This window comes from Vicia villosa, unplaced genomic scaffold (genome assembly GCF_029867415.1).
Source record: "Vicia villosa cultivar HV-30 ecotype Madison, WI unplaced genomic scaffold, Vvil1.0 ctg.003326F_1_1, whole genome shotgun sequence".
In the NCBI taxonomy this organism is placed as follows: Eukaryota; Viridiplantae; Streptophyta; class Magnoliopsida; order Fabales; family Fabaceae; genus Vicia; species Vicia villosa.
Window position 1 is genome coordinate 1 of NW_026706176.1, and position 19953 is coordinate 19953.

At 41.6% G+C, this 19953-nt stretch overlaps 1 protein-coding gene across 1 annotated transcript; it reads left to right on the plus strand.

Moving 5' to 3' along the window:
• Nucleotides 1-8673: 8673 nt before the first annotated feature.
• LOC131640800 (uncharacterized) lies at nt 8674-10646 on the plus strand. Its single transcript, XM_058911179.1, has 2 exons — nt 8674-10157; nt 10550-10646. Exons 1-2 carry the CDS (start codon nt 8674-8676, stop codon nt 10644-10646), a joined length of 1581 nt encoding a protein of 526 aa, XP_058767162.1.
• Nucleotides 10647-19953: the final 9307 nt, after the last annotated feature.

A 19953-nucleotide genomic window follows, 5' to 3' on the forward strand; every position in this document is an offset into this window, starting at 1 on the left:
AGTCTGGGAATTGTCTGCAGGTCTCGATCCATTTGGACCCGTTGCATCTCGTGCTTCTTGAGTAGAAGTCGAATTTGCCGCTCCTGATCCTGAACCTTGTGGGGGATCTTGATTACCCCCTGCACTGGCCGTAACGACCATTTTCCTGTTGTACCTTCGTTTGGGAATCGGTTGTGCACTGTCTTTTAATTTACCGTTCCTAAGGTTCATACAAGGTCTTGATATTGTCTAGACAAAAACAAAACAATTGATTAAAACAATCCGCGTGACACTGTCCCACCGGGTGTGCCAATTTGTTTACGGTGATTTCCGGTAAACAACCGCTAGTCTTCCAAACTATAATAAATATGATTTGGTTACTTGCAGGATCGACTAGATTGATCCTAGGACACATAGTCAAGAAGATTGTTATCAATGTTCATTTGAATCATATTCGTAATTTGTCCTCTTCGATGAGTATTGTTCGATTCAAGAATCTTGGTGATTGCTTCGTTATATGTAATTATAACTTCAACAAGAAAGATAAATAACATAACATATGAAACTTAAAGATTGTTAAAACATAAAGAATCTTAAACTGCAGAAATGTTAAAGGCTTTAAAAGTAAATGATCATGAAAGTAAATTCGAAAGTAAAATAAAGATACAGGAATGTAAATGACAAGAAATAAATGGAATGCAGTAATTCAGAAATGTATTCGAAAATGAAATACAATACACATGTATTAAAATGGTGGTGTCATACGTACATTTTCTCAGCGAACTCTTTCTCGTAACACTAGATACTTGAGTAAATATGTGAGTGATTTGTACAAAATGAACACCCGGAATCCTAACATAAAGACCCCTATTTATACTAGTTTCGACCTTAACGGTCTTACATTAATCTGCTGCCACGTTTCTCATCAGAACTTCCAGCGAAGCCATCTTTTATTGAACGGTTACGAAACCGTCTTCGAATTTCAAATCTTCCCGCCTGAGTCCGTCTTCGACGCGTGGCAGTGTATTAAACAAACACTACTAAAAAACACGCTAAGTAGTAATACTTGAATATATACTTTATAAATTTTGTCTAAGTCCCGAAGACATATGCTTTCATTAGTCTTTCAGTGTCCACTATCTTCAACGAACTTAGAAGTCTGTATCTTCGAGGCATGACCATCAGTAGCCATTCTTTCACTTTTTTAAGGGATGGCCATCAGTAACCATCTTTCCTTCGATTCTCAACTCCTTCGAAGGACAAACAATATAAAACGAAATCTTCAGCTAACACATCCATTGAACACTTCACCACGCAGGAGCTACTCCTTTACGTGATTCATAACTTACAACGCTTACCAGCTACTTCCAAGATCACCTAATATAGTCCATTTCACGATTCATTCTTAGTTTTATACCAAAGCTTGTCTCGCTCTAGGTTGCTCGCCAAAGTCTTTGATTCTCAGGACATAAAACTCATCTGTTCAAAATGAAAAGTGTGATACTTCACAACTATCACAGCACAAAGTATTCCAATAATGCACACATTACTTAATACCAAAGTATAACTTTCTCTACTCCAACTCATACTCTAGAGATTTTCGCACGTGAACAATCTCCAGTTGCACGCTCTTATCTTGGAACCGATGAGACTTTAAAAATTTCTCTATTCATTCTTCCGTAACGCCTCCCATTATGATTGTAATCCTCTTAACTTAAACTTATAAAAGGTTTCTACTAAAAATTCCTTGAACTTGAAAAATGCTTACTCTATCTCCCAACATGAATCTCTTTCCACTATTCCTTGGGCCACTCGACATTTTCGGAATAGTCTTGCACTGATACTAAATCCTTTTACGACTTATCCTGAACACAATCTCCCTTCCAGAACTGGGTGTTCTTAGTCTATCTCATACACTTCTTCGGGTGCACTCATTCCCTAATTGGAATTATGCAGTCATGTCCTTGAATATCTTCACATTCTCCACCACTGTCTTAGTCCTTCAAAAAAGTTCACTAAACTTTAATACTTCTCGAACCTCCAGCCATTTTAGAAGTACCATTCCAAAAATATACTCCCTAAAATTCTCCAATTCTTCCACGACACTCTAGTGACCTTAGAAGATGAAACACTGATGTACTACCTCACTTCCAGACCTTGTGGCATACCCTCGACAAAACATTCTTTCCTCCGCCACTTTACAGAGATACTTGAAATTCATGTATATACAGTGGTCAATCCATTTCCACAACAAGCTCATCATTTCTCAAACTTCGAAAATTCATCCAATAGAAATCCTCAACTTCTTGACTCCTTCGACACTACAAGACTGCTTGATCCATATTACCCGAAGCACAACTATTACTACGTCTTCAACCAAGTCTATTGGCCCTCCATACTTCCAAACTCTTGGTATTAGCCTACTACTAATAAATTACTATTCTGATTCACGAAACATCGATCCACGCCCGGACCTACGTCTAGGTTAAACGCGGTTAACACATGCTCGTATGATTTGGCTTTCGTGTGGATATCGGTTTTCCCATGGGACTCAAACCCACTTAAAAAATCACGACCCGTATGGGAATCGAACCCAATTTGATTATCTTTCACCGTATGGGACTTGAACCTACTAAGGTGTCCACCTTTCCCTCATATATGCAATGGTTGGGACTCAAACCCAATTTAGGCAGAAACCATTATTTTCACATCTTCATGAGCCCTTTTGCATGTTTACATAAGCTTCAACAAATGGTATATGCACTTGGTGCCACATCCCAATTCTTAATTTTAATAAGCATCTCGAATGGTATGTTCATAAACTATCCCAATATGTGATTAATCTCATATACTCGTGATTGCTCTCATGAATAACTAGGTGATCCTTGTCACCAATTCACTAGTAGTCACACCTACCAGTTCTAATAATATTATATCAATTCTCATGCCATCATAACATGATCCATTCAATACATGTAATCACATATGTTCCATACAAAGCTTGTTCTATCACGTGACTACTTGTCTGTTGTACACACAACGATATGATTACGTCCAAGCATCACTATATAACCCATTTCATGGATTAAATCATCTTTCTAAATCATTTACTTAGTACCCTCAGGTTTACCTCACTCATAAGTTTTAATCATGTTATTCTGCATTCATTACAGTCAACAAGTCATATTATAATTCATGGAACACAATGCATAATCAACACAACAACAATTCATGCATAGTTTATGAAATGAATCTCATAATAAACACAACAACAATTTATAACCATTACACACAATAGCCATGGAATCCTATGGTTTCTTCTCATCTCTTGATGAGGCATTGGGTTCACTTTCCAATGTATTCAACGTCATAACAACATGAGGATAATTCCCGTCTTATGGTGGAGACAAGGAACCAGTTGTCATACCCCAAATTTGTCCTACCCTTTAACTTCTAACTGGCTTAGACTTTGTATTCATGTACATACATCACTTAGGTCATAATCCATATCCATGCATTCATACCATTGGTGCTGTTCAAAGGCTAGCAAGAAAAGCTCTGTTGCAAAGAATTTTGATCGGAGAATAAGGAGACTGAGGTATAATCATGTGGTTCTATGTTCATTGAAGTCCTCCGGGATTGAGGTGTATCTCCGCTTCAAATTAGGGCATTGATTGAAGAGTGCAAGCTTGTAAATCATCTGGTTCCTTAAATCAGGGTTTCTTTGACCAAAGTCAACCCGTGGACTTTCTGGTCAACACTTAATCAGGAATAGCTCCTATGTGCGGAAAACTTCTCATGCTGACCTTGTGGAGGTGTTCGTTTGACGGGAATTGATTGGAAGAGGTTTAATCGGGAATTTCATCAATAGTCGGAAAAGTCGGAACAGTTGACTTTCGGGTCAAAATCGGAAAATTATTCAAATATTGACTTTTGGTGGAAAATCGGTCAAAGAAAGTCAATGGAATAAATAAAAGCAAGAAAATGTCAAATTTACCAAAAATGGCAAGTTAGTTGAAATGTGAAAGTTTCCAAAAGAGGAAAGATTTCAACACTTAGATTTTTTTGAAGAGTTTAAGATTGGATGACCAGTCAACTTCAAGCACGTTTTTCACATGGATCTAGGGCTCAATTTAAAACAAGGTCAACAACAAAGTTGTTCATTTCATATTGGTCTACAACTTTGTAGTTGGAGGTTTTCTCATTTGAGTTTTAGATAAAGAGATAGGGATGAGAGAAGTTGGGTGTTCATAATTGTTGAAGGCAAAGTTGCATGGCAGATTCCCAAGTCACGACCAGGCAGTGTATCAAACATGTGGCGTGCCAAATTTCAGCTTGATTTTAGAGAAATACATGTGTGCTATAAACGGAATCTTGGTATTTTCATGTTCTCTTCCATGTGATCTATCCAACGGGTCAATAATCAAGTCAATGGGACAAATACTGGAAGATATATGAAGCATCAAAGTCACTGCCTCGCAAATCTCCAGTCAAACATCCGGCCAGGCTAAGCCCCGAGTCACACGCAGTCATTTTCACAAACAGGTGGTGCGCCAAATGTGAGGTTGTTTACTGAGCTCCACAAATCTTCAATGGGATCAAGATAGGTACCAAACAACTCCTTGCCATGTTCTCTCTCCATTAAGCCATGGTGTGTGATGATAGAATATATATCGAGCAAATTATAAAGCTTCGAAGTGGTGCCCTGGCCAAGTCCCACTTCAATCCAAACGTGAGGCCAAAGCCAGCCAGACGTGCGAAGGCCAAGTGCAATGACAATGCATCATCTTTCCGGGTCATTTTCTCATACTTCCAAGCAATAATTCAAAACACCACCAACATGAAACTTGCTCTATCATACATTCTCTTTACAATGAGCCAATAATGAGTCCAGTTGGTTGAGTATAGAGATAGATATAAGAGCTAGAATTCAAGGGTTTGGAAGTAAGTTCAAGCCTCAATCATCTTCCATCAGTAAACATAACATATTCCACCAATTACTACAAAAGCCCATGCACAAAAGTTAGAGAAAAAAGGCACGTGAGAATTTGCCATGAATGAGTAAACTTGCTCGCTAAGGGTAAGAAAATATCCACTACACATGAGTCACACCATAAGCCCTACACCATCATGCTATATAAACAAAACCCTTCTCAATGTCTCGGAGGCGTATTCATTTTTCCCACATTCTACTCTCCCGTTTTCTCTCCTCACTCTCTCATGCTTTTCTCTCTCTCTTCGTTTTCTTCTCTCCCAAAAAAGTTTGTTACACACTTGTAACAAACTCCATCGCTTTCAAAAGATCTATAGCAGAACCTCCACCATAAACCACCACCTTCATCCACCATAAACCACCACCTTCATCCACCATAAACGAACCGCAACCTACTCCGATCAAAGTTATCTTCATCACCTTCTCCGATCCGAGCTCTATATTCGTTCTCAATCGTGTGACTACAAGAAAGATTCTCTGCTTTTCTCAATACGCGTCATCTTTGAGAGATTCGGAGCTACTTCAGCACTATCATCGTCAACCTCTCGAGGTACACGAGCTTTCTCAATCTTCGACACAAGAATTTGTTCAGGTGAGCTCTGCGAACTCCTTTGCACGCTAGCTGCATGTAATAAATCATGTAGTGTTCATTCTTGTGCATTTTTCTGATTCTTGATGATTGGATGCGGTTTGCTCTAAACAATTGCCGTTTGAACGTTTAGCACGAATATTTGAGGTCTATGAATAAAGATGAACGCGCTGATATACTTAGATTTGATTTTAGAAAACGTGGATGTTAGTGATGGTTTCATGTTCATCGTCGGTTATGATGTTAGAGGTAGGATTGGTAAAAACTAATGCCGGATTCGTGTTCTACGTGAAAATCCGAGTAAGACAGTGGCGGATTTTTGATTTTCCGGGCGTTTTGGTGGTGGAGCCACGGCGGAGCTGAGTGAGGAAGATGACCGGAGCATCTCCGGCTCCGGTGATGCCCATGAAGGGTTGGGTTTTGTCCTTATTACGTGGCATAGTGCTATTGGTCCTCATTCCCAACTTATGGCCATTTTTGTTTATTATTAAATGATTGCAATACTGCGTGTTATGCTCTGATTGGTCCTTCATTGATTTTGTCATTTAGCAACTTAAAAGAAAGCTGACCCATTGATATTAGTCTATTGTATGTTCATGTCACGTTGCATATAAAAGCCATGTAATAAATTCTGAATAATGATACTTGAGGTATTAAAGAGAGGATAGTAAGAATGAGGTTTGTGGGCCGTGCAATTGGATCGTTAGATTGGGCTTAGTGATTAATTTGCTGATCATACACCTGAAATGCTAATACCAGCGCATATTTTGATAAGTGGGCTCGTCATTTGTTAATATTCACACCCCCGGTTTAGGCCCTTGCGCCATTGTAACTAGACCTCTGTTCATATGTTAGTTGCTAGAACACCCCCCTGTTGGCAGATTTAAAGAAATACAATAGTAGTTTTCTTTTATATTCTTTTACTTGTTGATTGATTTTTGCTTAAATAAAATATGACAAAACTATTTTCTTACCAATTAGAATTTTTAGGAATGTTTGTTTTTCTTAGAACTTTAATTGTTGAATTTCTTTGAATTTTGATTGGTTCTCACATTAAAAAATAAATAGTTTTTAGTTTTAATTTTTGAAAATAGCTTTGACATGAATAAAAATGTAAATTGCTTGTGAACATTCTTCATGGTTAGTTTAGATTTTAATTCTTTCTTTTTGTGAATATTCTTCAATATTTTGTGAAATACCAAAAACGCCCCTAGTTGTTAATAATAACTCTTTTTAGTTAATCTCCTTTAGATTTAGTTTAGATTTTAAATAGGAATTAGAATAACATTAGATTAGAGAATAGGTTAGTGCCCCTCTTTCATTTCTTTTTCTTTTTCAACTCTAAAATACTTAATAATAAACCTGACAAAGATCATACTGTGACTTTTTTGATGTGTAGTGAGAAAGAAATGATTGGGGCGTAGGCCCCGATGTACGTTCTTTCTCACATAGTAGAAAAGAAATGATTGGGGTGTAGGCCCCGATGTACGTTCTCTTCTACTAAACGGAAAAGAAATGATTGGAATGTAGATTTCGATGTATTTCTTATCCGTTATTTAGAGAATCGATTGTGGCGTAGACCTCGATGTGCATTCTCTAAATAGTCAAAAACAAAACTCTTTTTCTTGGTGTGATCTAAGTCGCAAAGTAAATCTCCCTTAAAAAATACTCAACCAGAAAACATTCAAAGTGATTAATAAAGGCTTCGACTTAAAACAGAGTAAGGAAGCAATGCGAAGCCCTGTAGAGGGTCTTCGTCATCGTGGAATTACAATAAAAGACACAAACCAACCATTTCTTTTTCTTTTGCCTCTTTGGCACCTAAGGGCACTGTTATTTCCGCTCGTACGCATCGTAGGCGATCCCTTATGCAAGAGCGCGAACGTTAACGCCGCCCAATTAAAAAACACAAAAACAAACAGAAAATCGTGAGCCGAGCTACGGTAACTCTGATTCCTGAAAAGGATACGTAGGCAGCGGGGTAGGGCCCGTGCGAGTACAATTCTTTATTTTCCCTACATTCTGCATTCATTCGCATTTAGACATAGACATAGTTACACACCCTTTAGATAGAAACAAACATAGGTGGATACCATCGAGTACGATGGGCGTGAGGGGTGCTAATACCTTCCCCTCGCGTAACCGACTCCCGTACCTAGATTCTCTGGTCGCAAGACCCTGTTCCTTCCTTTTTAGGTTATCCGATATTCCTTTCCCTTATGGGATAAATATATTGGTGGCGACTCTGTTTATTTTTCGCGAGCGTGCGACAGCTGGCGACTCTGCTGGGGATGTTGTTAGACCTGTTGCTGGTCCATCCTTAGTGAGTCGATCCTAGCCTGCGTTTGTTTGTTTATTTATTGGGTGTTTCATTGTTTGTTTATGTTTACATCTTGTATATATGCTTGCATATCATGTTTATTTTCCTGCTTGCATATCATGTTTACTTTCCGCATGCATCTGGACTATATTATGGGTCCCCGTGGGGGCCACATATTTTCTCTGTTTGCAGGTTGGGTGGGATGTTTCTATGAGGTAAAAGGCCCAATACCCAGGCCAGAGTGACACATAGGATACCTAGGATAGAGTGGATAGTCATGACGCCGATGAGATGTCAGGTCTTGTCTAGTGCGATCATGAGACCCATGCCCAGTCGAGGTCCAAATGGGGTATCATTGTTGGCATGTAGATGCAACAACATTGGTGCTTCAGGAGGACTGATAACGCTGGTTGCCATTTTGACCTACCCTGACCTAGACTACACCCGTGAGTGGGGAGGGATATACATGACAGGTACCGTTGGTGACTATTTGGTTCTGTTGGTGACTATTTGGTTCTGTTGTTGACTATTTGGTTCTATTGATGATTATGGTTCTTCTGGTTCTCTGATCTATGCCGGACCTTTGATCCTATGATATCTTCTTGCTCAGAATTATTGCCTTGGTCCCTCTATGTCGTGGGGACCCAATCTGCATCATTTTCATCATAGCATGTTTAAATTTCAGAAAAAAAAGAAAAAAGAAAAAGAAAGAAAAGAAAGAAAAGAAAAAAGTTAATTCTCATTTGCATGTCATTTTTCAGGGTATCCAGAAAATATCAATCTCCGTCAAGAATGGATAACAACGTGACCGTCAACCAAAGAGTTACAAGGCGCACGCACACTTATACTTTCCATCGCGAGGGTTTGGTTCAGTTGGGACAATTGGGTGAATTGGTCACTGGTCATAATGAAACAGTGTTCAGTGACAACTATGGCAACATATTATCTCTTCTGTACTCGCGTGTCGACGAATGGGCCTTATCTACTCTTCTTCAGTTCTACGACCCAGATATCCGTTGTTTCACATTTTCAGATTATCAGCTAGCTCCCACTCTCGAAGAGTACTCTTACCTCCTCAACATCAAGATTCAACACAGAGTGCCTTTTGTTTGTGTCCCAGAGAAACCTAGGTTGGATTACATTGCCAACGCTCTTTATTTGAGCTTGGGAGATGTTCATGATAACTGGAAGAAGAATGGTGATACTCATGGCTTCTACATGAGTTTCCTGGTTGAAAAAGCTCAAGAATTTGCCGACAAAGGAATTTGGGAGGCTTTCAATGCTATTTTGGCCGCTCTGATCTATGGAATTGTGATGTTTCCCAACATTCACAAGTTCGTTGATTTGGCTGCTATATGTCTTTTTATGGACAAGAATCCAATACCCACCCTATTGGCTGACACATATTATTCCATTCACTCTCGGCATGGTAAAAGAGGGGCTATTCGAGGTTGCTTGCCGCTGTTATATAAATGGTTCAAATCTCACTTGCCTGCTAGTGGTCCGTTTGTTACCTCTACTCAGAAATGGTCTCAGAGAATCATGGGACTCACTGCAAACGACATCGTATGGTATCAATTCCGAACAGGCATATCTGAAGTCATTATTAGGTGCGGAAACTTTGGTAACGTCCCGCTCATTGGGACAAGAGGATGTATTAACTACAACCCAGTTCTGGCTCTTCGTCAGTTGGGCTATACCATGAAGAGTGGGCCTTCGGATAGGGAGATTTACCAATCCGTATACTTTGAAAAGGGAGATGACCCTATAGCGCTTGAGGAAATCAGGAAGGCCTGGAATAACATTCATATAGGTGAGAGATCCACTCTGGGAGCCAAGAATGCCATTGCCATGGAGCCCTACACCAATTGGGTTAAGGAAAGAGTCAAGACACTTTTGTTACCATTCCCGGAAGTTCTTCTCTTGTATGCACAACCTCCGAAGATATCAGAAACTATGGTATCAAGGGAACGTTTTGACCAGGTCCGCGTCGCCAATTTGAGACTGAAAGAGAAAGATAGGGATATGGATTTGAAGCGCTATTTCCTTAAACAGACAAAGAATGAACTGGCCCGTGAACTTAAAACTCTCAAAGGAGAGTCTTCTCAAGCCAGGAAGAGGGTTAGAACTGAAAAGGACGGAAAAGCTGTTGTTGCTCCTACGGAAGATCCTCAAAAGGTTATAGAAAAGGCTATAAAGGAAGAAAAAGAGAAGCTCAGACGAGAGTATCAAGAAGACCTGAAAGCCCACAAGCTCCGACTGGAGAAAGAAACCAAGTATGAGTTGAGGACCATGAAGAAGAAACTGGAAGAAGAGACCACTCAGAGAATAGCAGTTGAGACCCAACTGAAAGGAAGTCACCTCCGCACCGCCCGACTAGCTGAAGAGAATGTCAAGCTCAGAGATCAAATGATGAGTGAAGCAAATGCACTTGAGAAGACCTATATCCCAGAATGCAAAGGGTGTGACGAACTTAGGGATTGCTGCAAGAATCTAGACACGCAGTTGTTCCGAAAGGATGAAGTGATCCAAAGCCTTGTCAAAGGAAGAGATCGGGAGACGACTAAGAAGCTATTTGACGAAACAAAGAAGTGGAGTGACGCCCATTTCAGACAAGGAGGGCCTTTGTTCTACGTTGAGATGAATTGATAATTGAATTTGTTTGTAGATCACCACCAGATTTGTTGGATGGGGTCTCTATTGCTCTTTATATTGAAACATTGTTATTTGTGTTTGAACCTACTCGCCTTAGGGGGCTATTATGAATGAAATGAATTGCTTTCCGTTTCCACTTGATATCTCTCTCGTCACGTTGTTATTTGTTCTTGACTATCAATCTTACTTTGGATACCCTGAAAATGACACAACACATCATATGCACACATGCACACATACATTCACATTGTCACATTGCATTTTTCAGGTTATTATACAAGACACTAATTGGGGTCCCTTTCAGAACAGATTTCTTTTCCGACGACGAAGCTGACTTTCTTACATCCTTACCGCACCAGGAGCAACGAAAGAATCATGGATCAATTTGAACAGAATCAAGCCGCCCTCCTTAGGGATATGGATGTTATGGGGGAAAGAATGACCCAACTTATGGAGACTCTCCATGTCGTTGTCCAAGGACAAGAAGAGCTCCGAAAGAGCGTCGCTGGGATGGTCAAAGATACTCCTACCAACTCTGTTGATGGGGGAGTAAAAACTAAAGAGATTCCTGTTGAGGGAATAGCAAAAGTAGTCGATGACCACCATGAGGTTATTGATCTTGAACATGATCTTACTGCTGAGTTGACCGAGACTGCTAAGATGTACCAAGCTCTTGAAGAACGTCTTAAGGCTGTTGAGGTTGCTAAAACTTCGAGTTTCAACACTGCTGCTCTATGCTTGGTACCTGGGATTGTGATCCCCCCGAAGTTCAAGGTGCCAGACTTTGATAAGTATAAAGGACTCACCTGCCCAGAGACTCACCTTCGTTCCTATTGCCGTAAGATGGCCGCTCATGCTGAGAATGAACCACTACTGATGCACTTCTTTCAGGATAGTCTCACTGGAGCCCCGTTGGAGTGGTACATGAAACTTGAGATGTCTAATGTCAGTACTTGGGGACAACTTGTCGACGCCTTCTTGAAACAATACCACTACAATACAGCTATGGCTCCTAGCCGTGCCCAGCTACAAAATATGTCAAGGAAGCCTGACGAGTCTTTTAAGGAGTACGCCCAGAGGTGGCGTGAACTTGCTGCTCGAGTTCAACCTCCTCTTCTCGACCGTGAGTTGATTGATCTGTTCATGGGGACTCTGAAGGGGCCGTATCTTCAGCACATGGTTAGTAATAATTCTCCGTCCTTCTCAGATGTGGTCATCATTGGTGAACGGGTTGAAAACTGTGTTAAAGCTGGTACTATTCAAGATGTCGCTACTCCTAGCAGTTCTAATGGTAATGGTAAGAAGCCGTATTCTGGGTTTGTGAAGAAGAGGGAAGGTGAGACTAGCACCGCTTCTGTTGATCAAGGCCGAGCTCCCGCATATTCTGCTGTTCCACCTCCTTATTATCCGGTGCCTTATGTTGTTCCTGGTCCATATGTCCCTCAGGCATATGCTGCTGCTCTCCCGCAACCTTGGATGGCACCTCAACAGCCTTTCGTGCCACAACAACCGGCTGCTGCTCCTCAGAATCGCCAACAGAATCCTAAGCCTCAAGGTCAGAGAGGTCCACAGAGGCAAAGATACCCTGACAGGCGTATAGATCCGGTTCCCATGCCGTATGCTCAGCTTCTCCCCCAGTTGCTTGCCGGTCAATTGGTACAACTCCGTGAACTTGGACCTCCACCTAGTCCTCTCCCTCCTGGTTATGATGTTAATGCTCGATGTGAATTTCATTCAGGGGCCCCGGGCCATACTATTGAAAAGTGTAGAGCATTAAAGTACAAAGTTCAGGATCTCCTTGATGACAAACTTATCTCGTTCGCCCCTACTGGTCCTAATGTGCAGAATAATCCTATGCCTCCTCAAGCTGGTGCGACCAATGCTATTGAGTCATGTGATGATCAGATCCTAGTAAGTGATGTTAATGAGGTAAGGATGCCGCTAGCAGTTGTCAGAGAATATCTTATGCAACAAAAGGTTTTGTGTGAACTACATGACTACTGTTTGCAATGTTCTTCTAACCCTGAGGAATGCACTAGGTTGAGAGAAGAAATCCAGAAACTAATGGATGAAGGTGTTCTTAGAGTGGAAAGGGTCGTTCCTGTCGAGGATGTGGCTACTCTAGAGATACCTTACTATCCTGCTGAGGTGTCAAAGAATCAGAGTACTCCTTTGGTCATTCGTGCTCCGAGTACTCCCTTGGTCATTCAGGCTCCGAGGACTCCGTTGGTTATTCAGGTTCCAAATGCTCCTTCGACTCCTCCAGCCTCGTCTCTTATTCCTTCTCCTGTGAATGATTCTAAGGCTGTCCCTTGGAGCTATAATGCCGTGTATATTCGAGGGAAGAAATATGATTGTCCTCCAGTGGGTAATTCGAGCATCACTAATATTACTGGCACTAGTGGCATTACCCGTAGTGGTCGGATCTTTGCTGCCCCTCCTCCACTTCCTAAAGAGACCAATAAAGAGGCTAGTACACAAGCAAAAGGAAAGCAAGTTGCTGTTGATCCTCCTGTAACACGTAATGCACAAGATGCCGAGCAACTCTTGAAGATCATTAAGAAAAGTGATTACAAAGTGATTGACCAACTTGATCAGACCCAAGCCAAGATCTCCATCTTGTCTCTCTTGGTGCATTCTGAAGCTCATCGTGATGCTCTGATGAAAGTTCTGGCTTCCGCTCACGTTACTCAAGACATTACCGTGCCTCAGTTTGAAGGGGTTGTGACCAACATTGCTGCTGGTAATTGTTTGGGTTTTTCTGATGATGAGCTTCCACCTGAGGGTAGAGCACACAACAAAGCGTTGCATATCTCCGTCAAGTGTCTGGACGCTGTGTTGTCTCGAGTCCTGATTGATACCGGTTCTTCTCTTAATGTGATGCCCAAGGCCACGTTGTTTAAGTTGAGTATGGATGGGATTATGATGAGACCGTGCACTATGAGTGTTAGAGCATTTGATGGTTCTAGAAGGTCCGTAGAAGGAGAAATTGATCTGCCAGTCTTGATTGGTCCTCACATGTTCTACATTGCCTTCTACGTTATGGACATAAACCCTTCGTACACTTGCCTCTTGGGTCGTCCTTGGATTCATGCTGCTGGAGCTGTGACATCTACTCTCCATCAGTGCTTGAAATTTGTTGTGAACGACAAGATTGTTGTGATCACTGGTGAAGAGGATTTGATAGTCAATAATCTGGCATCATACCGTTATGTTGAAGTGGAGGGAGAGATACAAGAGACACCTTTTCAAGCTTTAGAGATTGTGTCGGTTGATAAACTCCCCGTGGTTGAGAATAAGAAGGAATTCGGAGCACCCCTCTCGTCTTTAAATGATGCTAAGGCCTTCTTAGAAGCTGGTACTCCCCATAGTGCCTGGGGCAAGCTGATTGATGTTCATGAGAAGCGAGACAAGTATGGCCTTGGGTATCAACCATCCTCTTCTACTCAGCTCAGCATAATTCCTGGAAAGAAGGTGATTCCCCCCATTTCTCAAGTGTTCGTCAGTGCAAGCACCAATTCTGGAAGTCAGGTTCTCGCCGTGGACGATGATGATGAAGAAGATCTCTCCAAATTCATTTGCCATGCCGCGCCTGGACAGGAACTCAACAATTGGACTATCTTGGACATCCCTAGAGTCACTTTCATGGAGATGTAATTTTCTTGTTTCGATAAGTCATATGCTTCGCCCTAAGCATTTTGACCACTTGTATAAAGAAGGGCCCCCATGTTGTTTCAGTTTGTTTAATATTGAATGAAAATCATATCTTCGCATGCAATTACTGTTCCATTTCTTTCATTTTTTTGTTTTTTACTTTAAAAACTTTTTCAAAAATGGCAAAGCTTTCCTTTTTCCTTTTTATGTGTTGCATTCTAAGGCATAAATCATCCATCGTGCAGATCTGGCTCGAATTCCATCAAAAATGATAATGTTACAGTTCCACGTCTTAATATCCTTGAGAATCCAATTGACCAAGCTGATGAGGATAGTGGGGAAGATTGTGAAGTCCCTGAGGAATTGGCAAGACTTTTGAGACAAGAAGAGAAATCGATTCAGCCGCATCAGGAAGCCATAGAAATCATCAACCTCGGTACAGAAGAAGCAAAGAGAGAAGTCAAGATAGGTGCCGCTTTGGAAAGTGATGTAAAGAGAAGGTTGATTGAGTTACTTCGAAAGTATGTTGACATCTTCGCCTGGTCATACGAAGACATGCCTGGTTTAGACACGGACATAGTTATGCACAGGTTACCGCTCAAACCAGAATGTCCGCCTGTAAAGCAAAAACCACGAAGAACTCGACCTGATATGGCTTTGAAAATCAAGGAAGAAGTTGAAAAACAGTTGAAGGCGGGTTTCCTATCTGTGTGTGAGTATCCTCCTTGGATTGCAAACATCGTCCCTGTTCCTAAAAAGGACGGAAAGGTACGCATGTGTGTTGACTACCGAGATTTGAATAGGGCAAGTCCGAAGGATGATTTCCCGCTGCCTCATATTGATGTGCTAGTCGACAACACTGCTCAGTATTCGGTGTTCTCCTTCATGGATGGTTTTTCGGGCTATAATCAAATAAAGATGGCTCCTGAAGACATGACCAAGACCACTTTTACCACTCCGTGGGGTACATATTGTTATAAGGTGATGCCTTTTGGTCTTAAGAATGCTGGTGCAACATATCAACGAGCAATGGTGACTCTTTTCCATGACATGATCCATAAAGAGATTGAGGTGTACGTCGATGATATGATTGCAAAATCCCAAACTGAGGAGGAACACTTGGTATATCTTGAGAAACTGTTTGCCCGCTTGCGTAAATTCAGGTTGAGGCTTAATCCAAATAAGTGCACTTTTGGAGTGCGATCCGGAAAGTTACTTGGATTCATTGTGAGTCAACGAGGGATTGAGGTCGACCCTGACAAAGTAAGAGCGATACAGAACATGCCAGCACCGAAGAATGAAAAAGAAGTTCGAGGGTTCCTTGGGAGATTGAATTACATAGCCAGGTTCATTTCTCATCTCACTGACACCTGTGAACCTATCTTCAAACTGCTGCGCAAAAATCAAGATATCCGTTGGGATGATCATTGTTAGGAAGCCTTTGAAAAGATCAAGCAGTATCTCCAAGAGCCACCAATTCTCATGCCTCCGGTTCCTGGGAGGCCGCTTCTTATGTACCTAACTGTGCTTGAAGGATCTATGGGGTGTGTGCTGGGCCAACATGACGAGTCTGGTCGAAAAGAGTGCGCCATTTATTACCTGAGCAAAAAGTTTACCGATTGTGAATCCCGCTACTCACTACTCGAGAAAACTTGCTGTGCTTTGGTATGGGCTGCTCGCCGACTGAGGCAGTATATGTTGACTCACACTACTCTATTGATCTCCAAAATGGACCCGATAAAGTACATCTTTGAAAAACCGGCTCTCACAGGAAGACTAGCCCGATGGCAAATGCTTTTATCAGAATATGACATCCAGTATGTCACACAGAAGGCCATCAAAGGAAGTGTCCTTGCAGATCATCTTGCTCATCAGCCATTAGAAGAGTATCAGTCGATGAAGTTCGACTTTCCTGATGAAGATATCATGAAATTAGATGATAGTGAAGGACCCGAACCAGGAGAGTGATGGACTCTCACGTTCGATGGTGCATCAAATGCTATGGGCCATGGTATTGGGGCAGTTTTGACTTCTCCTCGTCAAACTCACATCCCTTTCACAGCCAGAATATGCTTTGATTGCACAAACAATGTCGCAGAATACGAAGCTTGCATAATGGGCCTCGAAGCAGCAATTGATATGAGAATCAAGATCCTTGAGGTTTATGGGGATTCTGCCTTGGTTATACATCAAGTGAGAGGTGATTGGGAGACACGACACCCCAATTTAGTTCCTTATAAGGACTATATCTTGGAGTTGTTACCCGCTTTCGAGGAGATCACTTTCAATCACATCCCCCGAGAGGAAAATCAATTGGCAGATGCTTTGGCTACTTTGGCGGCTATGTTCAGAGTTAGCTCCCCTAAGGAAGTGCCAGACATAACGATCCTCCGTTACAAAGAGCCTGCCCATGCATTCCCTGCTCATTGTCTCACTACTGAAGATGTGTATGATGAAAAGCCATGGTATTATGACATCAAGAGGTATGTTGAGAAGCAAGAGTATCCCGAAGATGCTACGATTGGTGATAAGCGAACGCTTCGAAGGTTAGCATCCAAATTCTTCTTGTCAGGAGACGTCCTGTACAAAAGAAACTATGATTCAGTTTTGCTCAGATGCATGGATAGACACGAAGCAGAAGTGATCATGCGGGAAATTCATGAAGGATCTTTTGGAACTCATTCCAGTGGACATTCTATGGCCAAAAAGATCTTGCGAGCGGGATATTATTGGATGACAATTGAAAGTGATTGTTATGTATACGTGAAGAAGTGCCACAAATGCCAAGTGTATGCTGATAGAATTCATGTTCCTCCAACTCCTTTGAATGTTCTAACATCGCCTTGGCCCTTTGCTATGTGGGGCATAGACATGATTGGACGGATAGAGCCACAAGCTTCAAATGGACACAGGTTTATTCTTGTTGCTATCGACTACTTCACCAAATGGGTTGAAGCTGCTTCTTACAAGAACGTAACCAAGCAAGTCGTTACTCGCTTCATCAAAAAAGAGATCATATGCCGATATGGGGTTCCAAACAAGATCATCACTGATAATGGGTCCAATCTTAATAACAAAATGATGGCAGAGTTGTGTGAAGAGTTCAAGATTGAACATCACAATTCATCACCCTATCGGCCAAAGATGAATGGCGCAGTCGAAGCTGCTAACAAGAATATAAAGAAGATTGTCCAGAAAATGGTTAGAACGTATAAAGATTGGCATGAGATGTTGCCATTTGCTTTGCATGGCTATAGAACTTCGGTTCGTACTTCAACTGGGGCAACTCCCTTCTCTCTTGTCTACGGTATGGAGGCCGTACTACCTGTCGAAGTGGAAATTCCTTCGTTGAGAGTCTTGATGGACGCCAAACTCGATGAAACGGAATGGGTTCAAACGAGGCTTGATCATCTCAATCTAATTGAGGAGAAACGCTTATCTGCTATCTGCCATGGCCAGTTGTACCAAAAAAGGATCAAGAAAGCGTATGACAAGAAAATTCGGCCTCGAGAATTCCACACAGGTGACCTAGTCGTAAGGAAGATCTTGCCAATTCACACCGATCCAAGGGGCAAATGGACTCCCAACTATGAGGGACCATACATTGTGAAGAAAGCATTTTCAGGTGGTGCTTTAATCTTGACAAAGATGGATGGGGAAGACGTTCCGCTTCCAGTCAATTCAGACTCAGTAAAAAAATACTACGCATAAAAGACCCGCTAGGTCGACGTACCTAGGCAAAAATAAGGGCATCCCGGCAAACCAAAAGGGTTTGGGCAAAAATTAGGGATAAAAAAAAAAAAAAAAAAGAGAAGAATAACCCGCTAAGTTGAAAACCTGAAAAGGCGACTTAGGCAAAAAGGGGCATCCCGCTGGATTGAAAACCCGAAAGGGCGATCCAGGCAAAAGTTAGGGATCAAAAGCGAGAGGCTGCAGTCTGAATATCTTTCACAAAGACCACTATACGCCCTTGACAGAACGGACGAATCAGTCCAACCATTACCTTTCTGAAGCAAAGCATTGAGAGGATCGAGGATATGGGAACTGTAGCAATATCAGTTTTAATGGAAATCCGAGCATTTCTCTTTGCCATTTTGCTCTTTGCATTTTTTTTTATTTTCTTTTTCGCAACTACCTCATTTAGGAGTTGCTTCCTTGTACAGAAGCCTATTCACAGGCATTCCATCAATAAAATGATCTTTTGATGCAAAAGCTTTCTTTCTTTCTTTTCATTTTCACGCATGCGAGGTGTGATTTAATTCGTTATTAAACATTGCATTGAAAGCATGGGGGCCATAATCTCGAAATCAAAACGAAACATGATCTTACGTAAACATAAAAGTGCTCGAAGGGGCACCATTGGCATCCAAACGTTGTTTTCTGTGCAGGTTGCAGGTTCTAGCCATCAGCTTGGCTCAGGATATGTCACAAAGGTCATCGTCATCCCGCATGCAAGTTCCAGAGTATAATTCATCAAGTACTGGTGAGCATGGAGCACCTGAAAAGGTCCATATCCCTCTTCCATATGACAGACGAAGAGCGGTCTCTCAAGACTCGTGATTCCCCAAGCAGCTTAGGATGTAAGGAAAGTCGAGCAAAATCATTTCATCCCCAGCAAGGCTATGTTCCAACCCTCAACGCAGTTACCAATAATCTTTGGTACTGTAGGGTTCCAATATCAATTCACGATGATGGTTCAAGATCACAAGGCAACGGACCCCAATGATCCTACTCTCCGGTTCCACCGAGGGCCTTTACTTGGCACTCTTTGCATATAGAATCCATTGCATATAGCATTTGCATCCTCAAAAGCGTAACATATCCGTCAAAAGCGGAACATTACGCCATAGAAAAAGTCAAACATGCATACAAAGCATAAGCCAGATAATACAAATCAGTGCTAAATCAAGCCAATGGCGCTTCTCCACATAAAGTGTTGTCCATACAAACCCCGATTGATATCTGCTACTACATCACAAATCCCCTTCACCCATGGTGCCGATACTTGGTTTTACCAATCCCCAATCCCCAGTAAGTCCATCTACCAAGCTTCAACACTCGTATGTGTCATTCTTTCGATACTCGTCTGTATCTCCTTTTGATGCTCGTCTGTGTCATTCTTTCGATACTCGTTTGTATCTCCTTTTGATGCTCGTATGTATCATTATTTCGATACTCGTTTGTGTCTCCTTTTGATGCTCGTATGCGTCAGTCTTTTGATACTCGTCTGTATCTCCTTTTGATGCTCGTATGCGTTATTCTTTTGATACTCGTCTGTATCTCCTTTTGATGCTCGTATGTGTCATTCTTTCGATAATCGTCTGTATCTCCTTTTGATGCTCGTATGTGTCATTCTTTCGATACTCGTCTGTATCTCCTTTTGATGCTCGTCTGTGTCATTCTTTCGATACTCGTCTGTGTCTCCTTTTGATGCTCGTATGTGTCATTCCTTCGATACTCGTCTGTATTTCCTTTTGATGCTCGTATGTGTCATTCCTTCGATACTCGTCTGTGTCTCCTTTTGATGCTCGTATGTGTCATTCCTTCGATACTCGTCTGTATCTCCTTTTGATGCTCGTATGTGTCATTCCTTCGATACTCGTCGGTATCTCCTTTTGATGCTCGTATGTGTCATTCTTTCGATACTCGTCTGTATCTCCTTTTGATGCTCGTATGTGTCATTCTTTCGATACTCGTTTGTATCCCCTTTTGATGCTCGTATGTGTCGTTCTTTCGATACTCGTCTGTATCTCCCTTTTGATG

What these genes read in the sequence shown, in the direction of transcription:
- LOC131640800 (XM_058911179.1), top strand. Translation starts at nt 8,674, where the DNA reads ATGGATAACAACGTGACCGTCAACCAAAGAGTTACAAGGCGCACGCAC. An exon ending in CGACTGGAGAAAGAAACCAA is followed by an intron (nt 10,158 to 10,549) that starts GTATGAGTTGAG and finishes ATTTGTTTGTAG; the next exon opens with ATCACCACCAGATTTGTTGG.